Below are 19,148 nucleotides of genomic sequence, written 5' to 3' on the forward strand. Positions count from 1 at the left end.
TGCCAGGAGGACGGGGACCCAGCCCAGCTGTGGGGCGCCCAGAAGGGTCTCCTACAAGGTGGGCTGCTGTTGCCCTCCCTCCTTGCTCCGTACTCCGTTGTGAGATGACCCCTCTTCCTATCGGCCCCACGGGTGGAACTTACCAGAATGGGGGTCTCTTCCCCCACCCAGTCCCCTCTGTCCCTGGTCTGGGCAGCTGACACCCAGGCCTTTCCCACAGACCCCAGGCCCCAGAGGTGATGCCCTTGCCTACCCCTCTCTGTGGCATGGGCTGGTCAAGCTAACCCCTTTTCCACTCTTTCCTTCCCCAGATCCTGGCCAGGATGGGAGTGCCGAGGAGAACCCCCTTGAAACCACGCAGCAACCTTCTCTTCTTAAATCTGGCCTTCGGATTTTTCCCCCCTTTGACTCAAACTGGCCTCACCCAGCAGCCTGACTCACCCCACCTCCCTCTCCCTCACTTAATCATTAAGACCTCAGGACAATGAGGTTCTGGTTAGCATCCAGGGTGTTGGGAACAAAGCCTCGGATCTGTTGACCACAGAGACAGAGTTCTGGTCCAACTAGAGATAACATCTTAGGCCCCAGTTTTGTTTCGGCCCCAGAACGACCCCACCAACAGCACGCTTGCGAAATCAGACGTAGCTACGCCATGGCAGACGTCAGGGCCAGATGCACCAACCCTCCACGCCCTTCCCCGGCCATGGGGGGGTGTGTGCCGGGTCTCTGAGCATGAGCCACATGGGCCTCGGAGCATGGCGCCCTCTCCTTAATAAATCCTTATTTTGTTGGCTGCAAGCAAACGCCCATTTGTGTTTGGTTGGGCTTTGATGTGCTCGGGCAAACGGACCCCTTCACCCTGGCAATGCCCCCCCTGGTGAGCTGGGGCCATCTCAGTACAGATTTTGGGGCTCCCCTGTTCACAGATGTAGCTTCCAAGGTCAAATCCAGAAATGTGAGAGTAAGTTCTCACTGGGCCCTAGTGCATGAGTTGAAATAATCGTCCAGAGTCCCAATACCCACCGCCCCCATCGTCCTCGGGAAAGGACTCTGGGGAGGTCCTTACGGGTGAGGAAACTGAGGCACAGAGGGTGGAGTAAGTGGCAGCGCCCTACAGGCAGGCCCGTCCCGAGCTCACGCTCGCGGGCGAGCGGGGGGCCGGCTGTGTTGGGGGGCTGGACTCCCCGGGGACCTGACGCAGAGCCAGGAGGACAGTTCCACCCAGACCCCGAAAGCCTGAGAGAGCCGCAGACGCCCACCCCAGCTCCCCAAATAAGTCACTCCACAGCCACTTCCAAAATCAGCTTTATATCAAGCTATAAAAACCCGGATCCTGTCCCGAGTACACGCCTACCAAAGTAACACAAACAAAAAATAACATTAATAACATCAAACGCTAACTCCGACACATGTACAGAGGCTTCTGTGCACCATTGACACGGGCCAGTCCCTGGCCACGTACCTGGAAAGAGGGGGACCGACCCCAGGGAGCCGGCCGGACCTCGGCGGGACCCTTTAGTGGCACGGGTGAGGCTGAGCGACTCCTGTGTCTGAACCACCCCCTCTCACGCTGAGAGGGCCAACGGGTGGGCAGAGGCCAGGAGGGTCACTGAACCCGTCCTCCTGGGGTAGGACAAGGTGCCCTACAGGGGCAGGGGACAAATGGAGACTGTGGTGGGCAAAGTCATGGCCTCCCCCAAAGACACCCAGGTCCTAAGCTCTGGAACCTGTGACTCTGCTGGGTTCCATGTGAAATGGGAGTTCAGGTTACTCATCAGCTGACCTTACAAGAGGGGGAGGGCCCTGGATTATCTGGGTGGCCTAAAGGTCATCACAAGGGTCCCGAGAAGTGGAAGAGGGAGGCGGGGGGGGGGGGAGAAGTGCTGTGATGTGAGAAGGCTTTGAGATGGAAGGGGCCGCGGGAGGAAGGGTGGAAGGTCAGGAATTCTCCCTGAGGGCCTCGCAGCCTGCCGAGGACACGGTGACCTGCATCAGAACTCTGACCCCCAGAACTGAAAAAATCAGTCCTGTTTTAAGTTCCTAAATTGGTGAAAATTTGTTACAGCAGCAGTAGGAAACTAATACAGGGGCAAAGGGGTCAGAGGTCAAGCTTGCCTTGCCCAGCCCTCAGTCTGGCTTCCAGGTGGAGGACCCATGAAGCCACCTCCTGGGTCCATCCTCAAAGGATACCCATGGGCAATCAGAGAGGGGTCAGGGTCTGAGCTGCAGGGGTCATGGGGCAATCGGAGAGGGGGGGGCTCCGATGTTGGCTTGCCCTCAGATTGCCGTGTAACAACACCCCCACCCCACCCCGCCCCTTTCTAGGCCCCAGATGAGAGCTCATCTTTCCCTCCTTCTCTCCCAGTTGCCTTCAGTTTTACACTTGCTGAGCCCGGCTCACGGCAGCCCTGGGCTAAGGAGACAGGACAGGTACAGCTGGACCTCGGCCCTAGGCACTCAGACCCGGCCACAAGGGCAGTTCTGAGGCAGAGTGGGAAAGGTCCCACAGACAGGAGGTGACCCAGGATCTCTGACCCTTAGCCATCGTCCCTCCTTGAGCGCACACACAATCAACTGTCATTTCTCAGGTGCGGCCTCTCTGGCTCCTCACGGCGGGTGCTCCCACACCACCGGACTGGTAACAAACTGTAGCCGGTCCAGTTCCAGCCACCCGTGGGCCCGCACCTAGGCCGGTGCTGGGCAGAAGCAGCAGCGGAAGGCAGGAACCTTGTGAGGGGCTGTGAAGCCAGTGCTCATCTGAACTGCCCTCCACTGGGGTGACACCCCAAGTGGGACGTGTCCGATGCTCGCTGGGTGCTTCCAAGCAGGTCAGGCCTCAGGAAAAGCTAACCAACCTTTATAAGTGAAAATAGAGGCTTGAAGGGCTCCCGCGTCCCCATGTTGACGTCCAGGATACCCCGGATGCTCTTGACTTCACTGTTTGACAGGTTTCCCTTGATGGCCAAGATGGTGCTCAGGTGTCCCTTGCTGGTAAGGAGAACATCTTGTCAGTCCAGCCTGGTGACCAACGCCCTTGCTCACACCCTTGCCCAGCTCCCCAGACTCTGGCCTAAGGCACAGCATTCTGTGGCCAACTCCGCCCACCTGGGCCCTCACTCTCCTCCCATTGAGCTCCAGCGGCACTGGCCACCTGTTCACTCCTATAGCGCACCAAGCTCCTGCCCACACCAGGCCTCTACCTGGCAGTTCCTCCTGGAATGCTCTTCCACACGCCCTTGAGATGACCAGCTAGCTCCCTTTAGGTCTCCGCTAAAATGTCACCTCCCCCAGGAAGCTTTCCCATCTCAAAAGTCAGTACCTCCTGTTGGTTAAATAACCTTTACACCTTGCAGTTATATTTCTTTGCCTGATTATCTCATTATTGCTAATCCCCAGTAGACTATGAGAACTAAGATCTGGTCTGTCTTGTACTCCATTGCATCCCAGGACCTAGAGCAGAGCCTAGCACCTAGCAGACCACTCAGTAATTGTTGGTGGGATGGGTGGATGAATGGGTGGATGGGTGAATGGGGTGGACAATGGATGGATGCATGGATGCATGGATGCATCGTGCATGCATGGATGGATGGGGTGGATGATGAATGGATGGATGGATGGATGGGGTGGATGATGGATGCATGGATGGATGGGTGTATGTATGGATGGATGGGGTGGATGATGGATGAATGGATAGATGGATACATGGATGAATGGGTGAATGATGGATGAATGGGTGAGTGGATGGATGAATGGAAGGATGGATGAGTGGGTGGATAAATGGGTAGGTGAGTGGATGTGTACATAGGTGGGTGGGTGGATGAATAAGAAGATGAACGAGTGGCTTGATGGGTGGGCATGTGGATGGGTGGCTGAGTAGACAGCCAGATGCTAGATGGGTGGCTAGATGAGTAGATGGGGAGATGGCTGCCTGGATGGGTGGGTGAATAAATGAGTGCGTGGGTAGGTAAGTGGGTGGCTAGGTGGATGAGTGCTGTGGATCAGCCAGGGACTAGGCTACACTGTCAATCCAACTCAGGGCCCATTCAAACTTTCCCTCCCATATCAGAGGACTCATCCCAGAGAATCTGTTTCCCTGGCTCACAAGATCCTCAGGTAGCCAGGAGCTAGGCCTCCCCTCGGATCAGGGGCCCAGGCCTCCACTCGGATCAGGGGCCCAGGCCTCCACTCCGGATCAGGGGCCCAGGTCCCCGAGGATCCCTGGGCTGAGTGGTGGACCCCAGCTTCATCACGGACTTGCCACGGCCTCTAGCCAATCCCTGGTGTCCCGGTCTCATCCCTTCTGAGGGGCAGGATCACAAAGGCTAAGAGTATGAGCTGTGGAGCCAGACTGCTTGCATTTGTCATCTTAACTCTATTACTGACTCACCGTGTCACCTTGGACACGTGCCTCTAGCTCTCGAGGCCTCGAGTGTACACCGGGCATGGAAAGCGTCTGCCTCGTAAGGCTGTAGTGAGCATCAAACGAATGAACCGCCTTAAGATCCCTGTAGCCGGCACAGCCAGCACTCAGCAAAGCTTAGTTAGCTGCCAGGACTGCATCAGGTGGCCGGTTCCCGACCTGAGCTCCCTGCATCTCAACGGGGTTGACTGCCGCTGCACCAGCTCTGACCGCCGCGGGGCCGGCAGGGCCATGCTGACTGTCCAGATTCTGCGGGGCCCAGTTCTCACCTGAAGTCAGGGTACCAGGTGGCATAAGTGGCCACCTCGATCTTGATGGCACTGGGGTCTTGCAGGCGAATGATCTCAGCAAGCGTGGGCAGGGCTTGGTGCAGCCAGGTCGCTGGGGAGCCCTGCAAACACACGTCTGGTTGGAGGGAAGCAGCCCTTCTCCAGAACGGCCCCCGGGAGCCCAGAGAGGTTCCGATCAGAACGGATTGGGTCTGGAGGGGCCCGGAGGGGCAGGAGCAGCCCACCCAGGTGGCTGGGGCTTACGTTCTCAGTGCAGAAGCGCTGGATGCGGTCAGCGTTGTCTAGGACCCGCTCGGCCAGCTGCTGCTGCTGCTCCACCGTCTTGAGGACCAGGCGCCGCTTGCTGAGTCTCACAATGTACTCCTTCACCAGGTGCAGGTGGACAAGCTCCATGAGCTCCTGCGTGGGCCAGTGGGCAGGGTCGTGTGAGCCAGCCCCTGATGGGGAGCTCACCACCCCCCTTGAACCTCGAAGCCAGGAGTTCAGGGAGGGGCAGATGCCAGAGGAAAGGAGTGCATACATGTGTGTGTGTTTGTGGGGGTGTGCACACACCTGTGCTAGCATACGTGCCCAGGCTGCACCCCCTGCCAAGCCCCCCCACCCCACCCCCCGCCCCGGCCCGGCACCTCCTCACCTCCCGGAAACAGTCGTGCAGTCCCGAGAACTCAGGCAGACTTCTCCCCACGACGGAGATGATTTCCTCCAGGGTCTGCGCCGAAGCCGCCCAGCGGGTCTGCGTGAACCCCTTGAACAGCGGCTGGGACAGGAGAGAGGCAGGATGTCTGGGCCCGCCCTCTGGAGGAAGGGCTGCCCGCCGCAGACACGCACACGCACACGCACACGCAGATGTGCACACTGACACACGGGGCCGACCGGGGGCCGGGGGACTCGGGCACTGCCAGGGAACCGGGGCAGAACTCAGGTCACAGACAGGAAGCGAAGGCTGGGTCTGCGAACACTTCTCCAAGGCCAGCCAGCTGTGGCTCCTGCGAAGCAGGCTGCCTGCCCCGAGGCCTGTTCCACAGCCCCTCTCTTAAATAAATAAATTCCTGCATAAACAAGGCCTTGTGCTTGACTTGGTGCCAAGTCATCCAGGGTCACCAGCAGCGGGCCACCATGGCCTCCAGCTCTGGTCACTTGGGACAAAGCTGACCCCCATGGAGGTCAGGCAGGGACCCCCCCTCCCCTCAGTTTTTCCCAGGGACCCTGCCTCACCCACCGCTAAAGGAACTCAGGGCTTTCTGTGCATTTCTTGGCCCCAGCAGATGTATCAGTCTTGGCTGCCTCAGGCTGAGTCAGGTGTGGGAACAGACAGGGCAGGTGGGGCCTGGAGGGTGTAGGAGGCCACGTGTGTGCAAGCTTGGGGACTGGGCTGAATCTAAGGGGACGGGGGGGGGGGGAGTACTGAAACTTTTCTGTGCCCTCCCAGAAAAAGGCTTTTCTTGTCCCTTCTGACTTTAGCCCCAGGCTAAAGTCGTGGGGGTGAGGTCCAGGCGTCCATGGCCCCCTCGCCCAGGCAGCACCAGCCTCTTTACACCCGCCCCACACGGTGCCTTCCACATGTCAGTCTTTGCTTCTGCCATCCCTCCCCACCCTCCTCGTGTCCCCCCAGCCCTAGGCTCAGCCTGGGCCCCAGGGAAAGAGGCTTCCACTACCTTCAGGTCCCCAAATAGGTTCTGCAGCAGGATGTCAAAGCCATGACTCCTGAGCTCACTCAGGGGGCCCAGGAGGTCCAGGGATGTCTGCCACTTTTGCTCCATGGATGTCCTGGAAGGCCACAGAGTCAGGACAGTCACACCGGCCCTGCCCAGCCTACAGCCCCATCCCCAGACAGCCCACTAGCCCACGGTGACTCTTCCTAAACCACCTCTTCCATCTAGAACCCTCCCTCCACGGTTCCCCATTCCCAGTGGAAGCCAGGGAAAGTCACCCCCTCCACACTCCCCGGGGCAGGGCGCACCCTGCTGACCCCCAGCACACAGCACAACCACGCCTCATCCTCCTCTAACGGAGGGCTCCTGGCTCAGCCACTGCACACCTCAGTGTGCTCACCTGCTTCATGGACATTAACTACTGCACCTACCTACACCACAGGGTTGTTCTGAGGATAAAGGAACCAGCCAGGCCTTTGCCTGAGTGCTTGTCCCACCGGCATTTAAATGCTTCCCGCTCGGTTCCCCACAGGCCTTACTCATTTTAATGCCACATCTGCGCTTGACCTGCTCCTTGCCTGCACCCCCCCTTCTGCACGCACCCTCCACCACCCAGCTACCTCTTCTCCCCAGCAAGCAGGCCCTTCGCTCTGCTCCCCGCTCACCCCTCCCCGGGACCTCGCCGCCCTCACCGGAAGGACAGGCAGTTGTTGATGTTGGCCATGATGTTGGCCCTGTAGTTTCTCAGCTGTTTGCACCTCTCCAGAAATTCATCAAAGGCTCGCTGGTAGCTGGTGAGAGCAGAAGGGGGTGCTTTCAGGACAAACACGGGGACAAAAGCTGCCTCCCTGCGTTTACAGGACACTTTTCCCAAGGATGGTCCACACCCCCCCCCCAACAGTCCAGGGCCGCCACCTGTCCCTAAGCATCATCGTGACTGGCTTTGCTCCCTGAGCCGGTGGGGGCAGGCCCTGCAGAGCTCCTGAATAGGGTGCCATTCCGGTTCTGCTGCCCCCTCTACATCTGGGACTCTGGTGGGAGCCATGGTGGGTAGACGGGTACTCAGAGGTGAGAGGAGGGAGGCAGCCAAGAGCAGTGTGGGGTGGAGACTGGGGGTGTCACCTGACAGGGAAGCCAGGGTCTCAGTCCCTCATGCGGCATCCTCTTTGCCCCCGGAGGGTGCTCTGCTGGGAGCTTTGCCAAGCAGAGTGGAGACACTCAGTGCCCAGTTGGGTGGTACAGGTACAGGGGGAGAGGACTCCTGCTCACAATGACAGACACACTCTAGGGGCCGGGAGGGGGCACTGGTCTAGCTCGGATTCCCCAGCTGGACCCCCTCTGCGCCCGTACACACACCCACCTCCTCAGAAATGCAGCCAGCTCCACCAGCAGCATGTGCTTTATCTGCCTGCCCAGGTCAAGTGTGATGCTTTCGGCCTTGGCCAGGCCCTGGGAGAGGATCTGCAGGGGTGGGAGTGATCTGAGCAAGGGCCCACCTAGACTAGGGCTGGGATCAGGGTAGGGAGCGTGCTGGAACCAGGGGGCAGGCTCAGAGGTGGACACGTGTGCCCCCAGGGATGCACAGGGTGGGCTCTGCACCACGCATGGCTTGCCCACACGTGGGCTGTCCGTGTGCCTGAGGGGTGGGCTGTGCTACCTGGATGATGTCGATGGCCAGCTCACTGTGGCAGTGGCCGTCCAGCCTCTGGGGGGCCCCATCCTGGGCCCAGCGCTGTGACTCCACCTCCAGGGCTCGGGTCATTAGCTCCTTCACACTGGCCTGGAGGGGAGGAGTGTCAGGCCATAGCAAGCAGCCCATTGCCCTGCCCATATGGAAGTCCCTGTCAAGCTCCCTGCCCATGTCCTGTCTGTCCCCGAGCCTCCCCTCCGCTTCCTTCCTGCCCCTCCCTTGCCCCGGCCCCGGCCCTGGCGCTGGCGCTGGACTCACCAACTCATTGGACAGGAACGTGACCTCCAGCAGCCGGATCTGCTTGGGGGACAGGAGGCTCCCCAGCTCGATCCCCTGCAGCTCACCTGCCAGCTTGGGGCTGTTGATGATGTCGCTGTGGGCAGAGGGAGACTGGCATGAGGAAAAGCACACCCACCCAGCACCACCCCTTAGGCGAGTGCCCGCCTCCTCAGCCTGAGTCTCTGTGGACCCTGACCTCCACTGTCTGCCCCCCAGCCTCCCCTCCCTGCTTCTCCGTTTCAGATGACAGGTCCTCCATCTGTGCAGACGCCTTGGAATCACCGTGCCTCCTCTTCTTACTCTCTCACTCCCTCATCCACTCAGACTTCAAACCATCTCCCCCACTGATCAGTCCCAGCCACCCAGACCTGATGCCCAGCCACCCCCATCTCACGCCTGGCTCATTGCAGGAGCCTCCTCCCTGGCCTGCCCGCTTCTGCCCTCTTGTCCCCAGTCCTGGTCCTCAACAATCGTCCGCCCAGCAGGCAGGAGCGGCTTGCCTCCTGCGGATCTGATCTCCCCTCTCAGCACAGGAAACCCAACTCCCTCTGGCAGCAGCCCCAGGACCCGTGGCCTGCTCTCCGCCCCCTCCATGCACTCCAGCCCTGGGTGCCCCCCTTCCTTCTCAGGCCAGCTCAAGCAGGAAGGGCTGCCCAAAGGGCTCCACGGCTGCAAGGAGGAGGCGGAGGCAGCTCCCCTCACCCCTCCGGTGTCTCTGCAGGGTCCCATGCCCCCAGGGATGGCACAGCCCTGGCACTTCCTCGGGGGCCTTTGTCTGCCAGGAGGCTCAGGAGTGGTCCTCGCTGCCCCTTTCGAAACCTGGGTGTCACGTCCTTTGCTGCCTGCACTTCTGGCCTCACAGGCCTCAACAATGCCTCCCTGAACCCCCCACCTCAGGGCTCCATGTCCACGGGCCTCCGTTTCCTGCTGTGCTGACCCCCGTGAGCCGCAGGCTAAACCCCCCCAGTCACTGGGACAAGAGGCAGACTGGCCCAGGTGTGCGTGCCCAGTATTTCCTGGTGAGTCAGGACAAACAAGAAGCAACTGGCTCCGGGCTGGCCTGTTTCTCCCGAAAACCCTGCCCCATGCTATTTCCCTATTCCCTGCTGACTCCTCACCCCCATCCCACTGGGTCCTTCCTCCAAAGTCCGCAGGAGGCTGACCCCACCCCCCAGCACCACCTGAGCCCACTGGCCACCCAGATGTGTCCCCGAGACCCTCACATACTGCTCCCACGTCAACTCCTCCAGGCTTCCTGCAGGCTTTACACCAAGGGCCGGGCCAGCCCTTACGGAGCCCCTAGCCTCCTGTGCCAGGCAAGTCCACGCTCTCTCTCCCCACCCACTTTGTACCCAGAGATCCACAGAGTCTGGGTAAATCAGGGTATGTATGCTTGAGGCTGTACCCACTGCTCCCAGGTACCCTCTGCTGGCACAGCCAGCCTCCCACCCAAGGACCTCCAGGCCTCAGTGGCCAGAACCCAGCTGGGCTATGGGCTCAACGGGCAACCATGCACCAGAGGGATCTTTCCAGTGGGCCACGTGGGCTCATCCTATCCCTGCTGTCTGCTGGGAGGGCTGGCTCCCCGGGGCCTGCTGATAAATCCAAACATTGACAAGCTCTGCACAGCTCCCAGAATGCCTCACGGCTCCGCTTCGGGCCATGGAAGGTGACTGCCTCCCCTTGCTGGGAGCACCATCCTCCCTCTGCCTTCTTCCCACCTTGCTCGACTCCCTTCCTTCTATCAGACTGGGAGCTGCCCCGAGCAGGGTCCTCAGATCCTGCTCCAGGCAGAATCCTATTTGGCACCTCCTCATGGAAGACCTCCTAGACTGTCCCGGGCCAGGTTAGGTCCCCTGCTCTGGGCTCCCATGGTCCCTGGCTTCCCCTGCCACAGCCCTTCTTGCTCTGGACTGCCCTTATCTGCCCCACTCCCTGCCCAGTTCATGAATGAATGAAGTCCCTGCCACCCTCTGAACCTCAGTTTCCCCTACTTCTGTATGTGATTGAGGTCCGGGAAATGAAGTATATCGACGGCAAAGCAGACTCCGGGCAGGACTCAGCCAACCTGCCCTGGCCTGGCTAAACCTCCCCGCCCACGGTGACACCTCCTCCTGCAGAGCGGGGCGCTCCCTGCCCACTCACTTGGGGTAGAGGTTCAGCACCCAGACCAGCAGCATGTAGGTGTCGCGCTCACACAGCTCAAACTGTGCCATGGCAGTCAGCTGGGCCGCGAAATGCTCGTGGTAGCTCTGGGCGTAGGCAGCCACAACGCCAAACTCGGCGGGGAAGAGCGGCTTCAGCCGCTCCACCACGGCCTCCAGGTCTTCCTTCATGGTGCGGCCCATGTGCAGGAAGATGCGCTCGGCGTCCGAGCGGCCCTCGGCGCCCGCGGCCGGCGGCCGGCCCAGGCGCTCCTCGGCCTCCTGCGCCACGCCGCGCCGCCACAGCTGCAGCCAGCCCCTTGGGCGCGTGGCCGCCAGCGCCGAGGGCCCGGGCCCCGCGGCCACCGCGCGCCGGTCCTCGCGCTCCTGCTCGGCCAGCACGGCCAGCGCCTGGCGCAGCCTCTCGGGCGCCGCCTCCAGCGGCCGGCGCAGCGGGCCGAGCACCTGGTCCCGCAGCAGCGCGTACAGCGCCTCCACCTTGCTCTGGCGCCGCACCAGCTCCTCCTCGCTCTCGCCGCCCGCCGCGGCCACCTGCAGCTCCCGCTCCAACCTCAGCAGCGGCCCCGCCGCCTCCAGCCGCCCGCGCTCCAGGTCCGCCTTGAGCTCTTCCACTGCGACAACAACATGGAACAGCGCGTCAGTGCGGCCGGCCAGCCGTGCGTGCGCAAGGGGAACAAGCTGGTGGGGACAGCTCATCCCCAGGGCTCCGGCAGGACGGGAGGCTGAGCGCCCAGAAGAGGAAATGGTGTGCCCGGGGAGGCCAGGCGGTTCCCAGACCGGCCGAAACCCAGCCCGCCTCTTCACAGCCCCCAGGATTAGGTAGAGGGTGCAGGTGAAAGCCAGAAGGGAAGACACCTCCAAGCCCGCTGTTCCGCCCTCTCTGTGTCCTGGGTGAGTCGTCCAGGCACTCGGTGAGCCCCAGCCCTGCCAGGCTCTGGCTAGCGCTGACTGGGGACTCCAACCCCATGTGGGACCCCTGCTTACCTGTGGGCATTGGGCTACCAGGCCCGGGCCCAGACTCCAGCTTGCCCTCTGGCGCTGTGGAGCTGGGCTGGCCCTTCTTCTTCCTTCCTTTAGTGAAGATGCTGAACATGTTGGCCAGGCCTTTTGTCTTTTTCTTCTTCTTTGCAGCATCTTCCTCATCCCTCTCCGGGCCTGCCTCTGCCTCCAGTGCTGGCACCAGGTCCTCCGAGGAGGTCTCCGACATGGAGGCCTCTGACTCCGCCTCAGATGAGGAGAGCAGCTTCTGGGGGCTTCCAGGGAAGTCAAGGGCCCCCGGCGGAGGCTGCTGGCCGGGAAGGCCTTGGAAGAAGGTCATCATCTTCAGCATCCCCTTGGGTCTGGCCTGCAGGTGGGCAAGGGGAGGGGCAAGGAGAGGGTCAGCAGTCACAGCACACAGGTGTGGTGGCAGCACTGTGTCTTTGGTCAGTTGTCACCAGTATGTCCACCAGGGCTCTGACCTTCTCCTCGTCCACATGGACTGCAACAACTCAGCTTCCTTCTTGGACACCAGTTTCTCTCCCTTCCCCCCCTCCAGCCCCTAGCCCCTCCCGGAATCAAGAGAGCAGGAAGGAAAGAAGCTGAGGATGCCAAGCCCCACTCCAGCCCCTCCCCAGATAAAGGGACCTTCGCTTTGGTTTTGGCAAATGCTTCTTTGACAGCCCACTTTCTGGGCGGGGGGCTGCAGGGCATGAGTGCACCCTGGATCCCACAAGACCCTGGGGGAGAGACAGAGTGAGTGTGGGCTGCAGTCCAACTGCCCAGAGCAAGAAGAGAGGTCCTGAAAGTCATGTGGCACCGAAGGCTGGACGAAGGCAGAGACCTAGCCCAGTCACACCCTTCATCTTGCCCAGTTCTCCTCTGGTCCTGTCTGGCGGGGGGGCCACAAAGGGACACTGTGAACAAAAACATGGCTGCTCCTGCTGGGACCATGAGGCAAGCAGAGCCAGTCCCCTATCCTGGCCTTGGGGCTCAGTCTACAGAAACCATAGCACCCACCCCCTCAAGTGCCCCGGATGGGAAAGGACTTCGGAGAGCTTGTCACACACTGGTGGGGACAAGGGCCCAATGAGACCCAGGGCTGTCGGCTATCACACAGTAACTTAGACAAAAAACCTAGGTTTCCAGCTCCTGCTTCTCCCTGCTTGCTCCCAAACTGGGTGACATCTTTATCACAACAGCTCCCACTTTCTGTGCCTGTCCTGGGTGCCCATCCCATCTCTTCCTCACTCCCATTCAGGAGGGGTGCCATCTTCCGCATCTCACAAAACTGGCTCCAGGAGGCTTAAAATGCCCCTTTGGCCAATAGCTTGAGCTTGGAACAGTTCATCACATGCCTCTGAGTCCCCTCATCCTCTTGCAAGCCACATTTAGAAAGGCAGGATCCCCTGTGTCCAGCAGCACCCCCAAGCATCTTGACCATTGTCAGAGCAAGGCCAGGATCAGTGGAGGGGAACATGGCTGACCCCAAGGGAGCAAACAGGACAGAGCTGGGAATGGGGATCCGACAGGGCCAGGCCTTCCTGGTTAACTGGGATGACCCGTCACCATAGCGCCTGCTCTACCACCCAAGAGTAAATACACCACGTCATGACACATGCAGTATGATGACTGATTCACCCCTGCCATAGCCCTGCTAGGCAAAAGATGACCCGCCATCCAGAAAGAAGAACGGAACTGCATACAATGGGGAAGGCGTGCTTGCCCCAGACACACAGTGGGTGTGGAGGCTCAAATTAGGCCTGTCCGACCCTCCAGTGCCCTGGATGCCTCCCATCAGCCCACCCACCTTGTCCCTGTCCCCCCCCCCCCCCCCCCCCCCCGCCTCATCCCAGACCTCAGAGCTTGGCCAGAGCCACTCGGAGTCCAGGAAGCCTGGGCTCTTCCCACCCTCCTTGGCTTCACCAGGTGCTCTGGGCAGGGTCCTACAGTTGCTTCTGATGCCATTTAGTTTGGCGGTTCTGCTCCACAACCAAGCAGGGGTGCTCTAGGGAGCCACCAAATCAAGGTCCCTCCATGGGAGGCCACTTGGCACTTCTGCCTGCCCACCCAGTGCCCCAGTATCCCCTCCTAATCCATTCCATTGTCACTGGTCTGGCCAGCGGGCTGGGGTTGCTCAGTGCCAGCCAGGCCCTGCGTCTCACCTCTCAGAGCACCTCTCGGACAGAGAGCACCTCTGCCCTCCTGTTGGAGGAAGGGGACCATCCTGACCCGCAGGCTGACCCCTGCCTCCTTGGTCCCCACACATGATAGGCTTCATTTGAACTAGGGACCTTGCTCTGTCTAGCAGGTCCCCGCGTGGCACTGCTGCCTCCTTGCCTGAAGCACACACTCCTTCTCAAGGCCCGGCAGCCCCCGTGGCCTATCCCAGGCCCTCAGAGAGCTGTAAAAATCACAAGCGCTGGCTTCTAGCTGGGCCTCAGTAAAGGTGTGTGTCCCGTGTCCCCATGCCCTTGTGTTCACCAGGCCAGTCTTAGTACCCAGCACAGCAGAGGCGGGCAGGAGAGGCGTTTCTCTAAAGTCAGGCCCCTTAGTTGGGCACACAAAGGTAAGAAGGGATCTGATCAGAGTCATACTGTGTGATACAGCCTGTGACTCAACAGTGGTGGCACCCCGCCATTCACCCAGAGCCCCAGCTGCTTCTCAGACACACCAGCCCCCTAGGCCTCCTTGCGGGGTCAGGGCTGCGGTCCTCACAGCTTCCCCGTGGCCCCTGTGCGGGGCTCCTCTGGGCAGCGAGGGAAGGCATCCCCACCCCTTAGACGGGGACGCCCAGACACAGCAGCAGTGACTTGCTCTTGGACATCGGCCTCCCTCCCGCAAAAGGAAGACCTCGCGCTCTCTCCCACAGCCCCTCCCTCCCTGCCTTTCCCAGGACCCAGCCCGAGCTGGGAGCGCCAAACCCGGCCCTAGGCGCCCCCACGCACAGCTGCTTGGGACAGGGGGCCTCAGTTTCCCTAGACCTGGGGCTGCCGGATCCCTGGGGCCCTTGGATCATCCGCCCACATGGCCCCCTCCGCCGCGCCGCCGGTTCCCTCGGAGGATCCGGCCGGGGACTGGGCATCGGACGAACCGGCAGCTGCGCGGAGCCGTGGGGACGGACGCCCGGAGGACAGAGGTCACTTACTGTGTCGGCCGGGCTGCTGCTGTCCCCACAGAGCCCGGCGCTGCCTGAAAAAGTCTTCGACTCCGCCCCCGCTGTCCCGCCCCGCCCCGCCTACAGCAACCGCGGAAAACCCACGGGCGGAGGCCAAGGAGAGCGAGGTGATGGGGTTGCTGTATCCTGTGTCCCGGATGGTGCGTGCCCCCCAAGGCGGTGCTGTGTCTGCCCAGCGGGAGAGTGTGTGTGTGGGTAGGTGGGTGGGGGGCGCGTCACTACCTCCCACCAGCCGGGGCGGGGTGGTGGGTGCAGGGTGGTGCGACTGGCAGAGCAACGCCCGGGTATCTGGGGCGCTGGGACCCTCACCCAGGGCGGGCCAGCGTCCGTCTGGCCCTGCACCCATTGTCCCACGACGGCTTCTGATTGGCTGACTGGAAGGGGCCTCAGAGCTCAGGACCACGTTTCCTCGTCACAGAGCCAGGACTCCCTGGCTCAGGGGGCGCTCTCCCCACCCCACGGGGTGCCAGTACGGTCCCACCCTAATGCCCTCAGCTACACTGTGGAGAGCCTTTCCCCACCTTGGGTATCCCTGTGGTCTCATAGAGACATAGGAAGGAGGCCTTCCTGGAGGAGGTGCCCAAAGGGGAGCATGCTGCAGGGGTGGTCAGCTATGACAGAGCCATTGTTCCGGGGGGCCTTTATGCAGTAATGGCAGAGTAGGAATTCACCCTGGACTGAAGAACTCTGTGGAAGCACTTTCCCTTTCAGGGTCCCGGGCTAGGCCAGGAGGGACCCCAGCAGCTCAGGCTACATCATCACTCAGCCCAGCTTTGTCCTTACTTGGTGTGGCCAGACGGGTCACACCCCTATCTGGGCCTCAGTTTCCCCTTCTAAGCCCTGTTTCTCTGAGTCCGTTATGGGTGGAGAGAGAGGGTGCTGGTAAAGGGTGCCCCCCAGCAGCTCACCCCCTTAACTATCTCACATCCCAGGAATTCCTGCCCTCTGGAAAGGACCTAGTCATTCAGGAATTTCCCCACTGAACACCAGCTTCCCTCTTGCTGGACCTGCTGCTCCTCCCTCCCTTTCGTTTGCTCCCTGCCACCCCCCCCCCCCCGTTGACCACTCCCCCTATGGCTTTGGGAGGGGTAGGAGGGATGGCAGGGTCCACGGGGTAGTGGTGCTGGGATTGCCCCTTGGGACTGAGAACTTCCTCTTCCTCTTTGGGACTGGTGGTCAAGTGCCAGGTTGGGGTTTGGACATTGATCCTGTCCCTGGAAGGCTTGAGGGGAGAAGGAGAGGGAAGTTTCAGATGCCACCTCTTCCCTCTCTCAGGCCTGGGGGATGATGTTTTCCAGATGCTCCAACAGAGTCACCATGCCCTGGGTCTGGGAGGGTCATTCCATCTGCTCCACAGATGAGAGGGAAGACTAAAGGCCAGTCGCTCCCCCCACCAAGTTCACCAGCCGGACAGGCCATCGGGATGAACTAAAGGGGTCCTGGCTCGCTGCCTGCTGTGGCCTCATTGTGCAAGTGGTGGTTTCCCCTGTGTCAGGCCTCCACTCTTAACTCCAAACAGATTGGGAAACTTTCTGAGGCTTTCTGGGTCATGAGAGGAGGGGGAGGCTTCCGAGCCCACAGGCCCCCGCAGAGCCCAGATCCTGATCAGCAGGGGCACGAATGACACTTTGCAGGGCAAATACTGAGTGGCCAAACCTGGTCTCAGGCTGCCCAGGCTACCAGTACCCCCTCTTTATGGCTTCACCAGAGCAGCATCCAGGGCCAGGGGGACGGAAAAAGCTGCCTTGCCCCTGTTTGTGGCACCAGTCACTTCCTGAGGGTCAAGGGCATGTATGTGCAATGCCCAATGCAAGGAAAATCCTCTGAGAATGGGGTTGCATAGAGGGCCATGGGATGACAGCTGGGGCAGGGGAGAGGGCTGACAGGACAGGAGCTATTCTTACCCGTCTGACATATGAGGAAACTGACCCCAAGAGGCAAGAGACTTCCAGGGAGAGCCAGCCACAGGCTAGCCAAAAATTTCACCCTCAGCAGGAAAGGAACATCAGATGCTGGGTGGGAGTGTGCCTGGCCAGCTGCTATCCTGTTCCCCAGGGGGTAGCCGGCTGGCTCCACCTGGCAGGGAAGGCAGTAGGCAGGAGCAGCCTGGCAAAGACCCACAGGCAAGCCCAGAGGGCAGGTGTGCCAGCACCTGGTCAGGAGCCATGGTGTGCAATGCGGGGCCTTGCTCCCCCCACCCACATGCACACATGGCACCGCACCCATATGACTCTGCCTCCCTTCCCTATGCTCAGAAGCGACAGCTGACTTTTATTAAATTCTGTAGTAAGGGCCCTGGCTAGTTAGCTCAGTTGGGTCAGAGCATCATCCTGAGACACCAAGGTTGCGGGTTCGATCCCTGATCTGGGCACATATGGGAAGCAACCAATGAGTAGTGCACAACTAAAGGGAACAACAAAATGAACGTTTCTCTTTCTCCCAAATCAATCAATTAAAAAATGAGAAGGCCCTGGTCAGTTGGCTCAGTGGTCGAGTGTCAGCAGGGTGTGAGGATGTCCTGGGTTCAATTCCTGATCAGGCCACATATTCCCCCTCTCCCTTCTCTCCATTTTTCTCTTCCTCTCCCGCAGCCATGGCTCCATGGGAGCAAAGTTGGCCCGGGCACTGAGGACGGCTCCATGGCCTCCACCTCAGGCGCTAGAGTGGCTCCTGTTGCAACAGAACAACACCCCAGATGGGCAGAGCATCGCCCCCTGGTGGGTATGCCGGGTGGATCCTGGTCGGGCGCATGCAGGAGTCTGTCTCTCTGTCTCTGTACTTCTCACTTCAGAAAAAATACAAAAAATAAAGAGAGAGAGAGAAAGAGGGAGAGAAAACTGTGGTAAAATATGCATAACAAAACAGACCATTAAAAAAAAGATTTAGAAAGAAGAAGGGGGGGGGAAGAGTGGGAAGCAACAGCTCCCAGTTGCTTCTCTTAGTATGTGCCCTGACCAGGCAAGCCCAGGGTCTCGAAACGGTGACCTCAGCATTCCAAGTTGATGTTTCATCCACTGCAACACCACAGGTCTGGCAAAATGGACCGTTTTCTTTTGAGTACACAGCTCAGAGGCATTAAGTACATTCACACTGTTGTGCAGCCACCATCACAACTGCCATCTCCAGAACGTTTTTTGCGCCTTGCAAAACTGAAACTCATTCAACACTAACTCCCCCCCCCCCAAATTCATCCTACCACCCCAACCCCTGGCAACCACCATCTGACTTTTCATCTCTATCCATTTGACTCTTCTGAGTACCTCATAGAAATGGAATCATACAGTCTTTGTCCTTTTGTGACTGGCTTCTGTCTCTTAGCACAATGTCCCCAAGGCTCATCCATGTTGTAGCATGCGTCAGACTTTGCTTCCTTTGTAAGAGGAAATAATATGGCATTGTCTATCCATTCACCTGTCAATGGGCACTCGGATTGCTGCCACCTCTTGGCTACTGTGGATAATGCGCCGTGCGTCTGGGAGCACAAACATCTCCTCGGACCCTGCTTTCAAGTCTTTTTGAGTAAACAGCTGACTTTTGTTGACCTCCACAGGTGCTAGGCTCTGTTCTAAGTGCTTTGCACGCCATTGACTGTTTTCATCAGAAAACTCCTTTGAAGTGGGTACTCCTCAATTATCCCCTTTTCCCAGATGGAGGAAACTGAGGCATAATAAGTCCAGTCCTGTGCCAGTTAGTGGAATCAGGAGTTCTACTAAACATTTCTTCGCCCCGGTGTTGATCAATGTGGAAATGCAGGTGCAGAAAGAAGTTTCTATTGCCTTCCACTTTGTTTTCATCTTTGAGAGAGAGAAAAAAATCCCAATACTTCAGAACCTTGTCATGAGTTGAGTCTTCACCCTCACATTCTGTGGCAGCCCCGCGGCACAGGGTTGTGTGTGACGACTGGTCCTCCCTTTGTGCCATCCTGAGACTGAGAGTCTTGCTGGGGAGCGGATGCCCGGAAGAGGGGGAAAGTGGAGAGCAGAATTCAGGGGCAGGGGCAGCAGGTGCAGACTCTGAGGGGGATCTCACAGGAATGCAGGGGCTGTGGGTCTCTGGGCCTGGCTACACCATGAGGACCTGGCCAGTGGCTTTGATCACAAGGGTGGTGCTGACCATGGGGTGGGTTCCCCAGGACCAGGAGACAAGGGCACTCCAGCATGTCACCCAGCTCCTCCCTCCTCCATGGGTCAGGGCCCACTTCCCTCTGTGAAATGACTTGCACTTCCCACTGCCTGGCTCTCCAGTCCTGCTTCTGCCTTTACATCATAGGCCGTCCCCTGGCCTGGGGCGACCCTTCCTGGGGCTTCTTGTTCCCTGAGGTTGCATCACACTGGGCAGAGCCGTTGTATCCCCTGTTGACAGATGAGAAGACTACGTCTCAGAAGGGTAAACACACTCACAGGCTGTGGCCTTGATGCTGAGGTCCCTACTGTCACTGGGCCTTCCCCGAGAGAAGTTCCTTGCTTGGAGTCACTTGTAACTGCGCCAGGAGTCAG

At 59.8% G+C, this 19,148-nt stretch overlaps 1 protein-coding gene across 2 annotated transcripts; it reads right to left on the bottom strand.

The window, feature by feature from the left end:
* Positions 1–1,287: 1,287 nt before the first annotated feature.
* On the bottom strand, positions 1,288–14,694 carry TNFAIP2 (TNF alpha induced protein 2). Of its 2 annotated transcripts, none has more exons than XM_066276268.1 (12): positions 14,623–14,694; positions 11,481–11,841; positions 10,477–11,107; positions 8,311–8,425; positions 8,020–8,142; positions 7,723–7,823; positions 7,055–7,153; positions 6,366–6,477; positions 5,345–5,467; positions 4,954–5,109; positions 4,690–4,811; positions 1,288–2,988 (listed from the first exon to the last, which is right to left on the bottom strand). In XM_066276268.1, exons 2-12 carry the CDS (start codon positions 11,824–11,826, stop codon positions 2,847–2,849), a joined length of 2,070 nt encoding a protein of 689 aa, XP_066132365.1. In that variant the 5' UTR covers positions 11,827–11,841; positions 14,623–14,694; the 3' UTR covers positions 1,288–2,846. The 2 variants fall into 2 exon arrangements, with proteins under 2 accessions (XP_066132365.1, XP_066132364.1); XM_066276267.1 differs by lacking the exon at positions 14,623–14,694 and adding an exon at positions 14,459–14,589.
* Between the last annotated feature and the right edge of the window lie 4,454 nt (positions 14,695–19,148).

This window comes from Saccopteryx bilineata, chromosome 4, assembly GCF_036850765.1.
Source record: "Saccopteryx bilineata isolate mSacBil1 chromosome 4, mSacBil1_pri_phased_curated, whole genome shotgun sequence".
In the NCBI taxonomy this organism is placed as follows: Eukaryota; Metazoa; Chordata; class Mammalia; order Chiroptera; family Emballonuridae; genus Saccopteryx; species Saccopteryx bilineata.

Bases quoted from the DNA above. Each gene is read 5' to 3' on its own strand.
- TNFAIP2 (XM_066276267.1), bottom strand. From the start codon at position 14,503: ATGTGGGCGGATGATCCAAGGGCCCCAGGGATCCGGCAGCCCCAG. The intron at 7,824-8,019 runs GTAGCACAGCCC...CCACCCCTGCAG, and splicing joins TGGCCATCGACATCATCCAG to ATCCTCTCCCAGGGCCTGGC. The intron at 2,989-4,689 runs GTGAGAACTGGG...TCTCCTTACCAG, and splicing joins ACCTGGTACCCTGACTTCAG to CAAGGGACACCTGAGCACCA.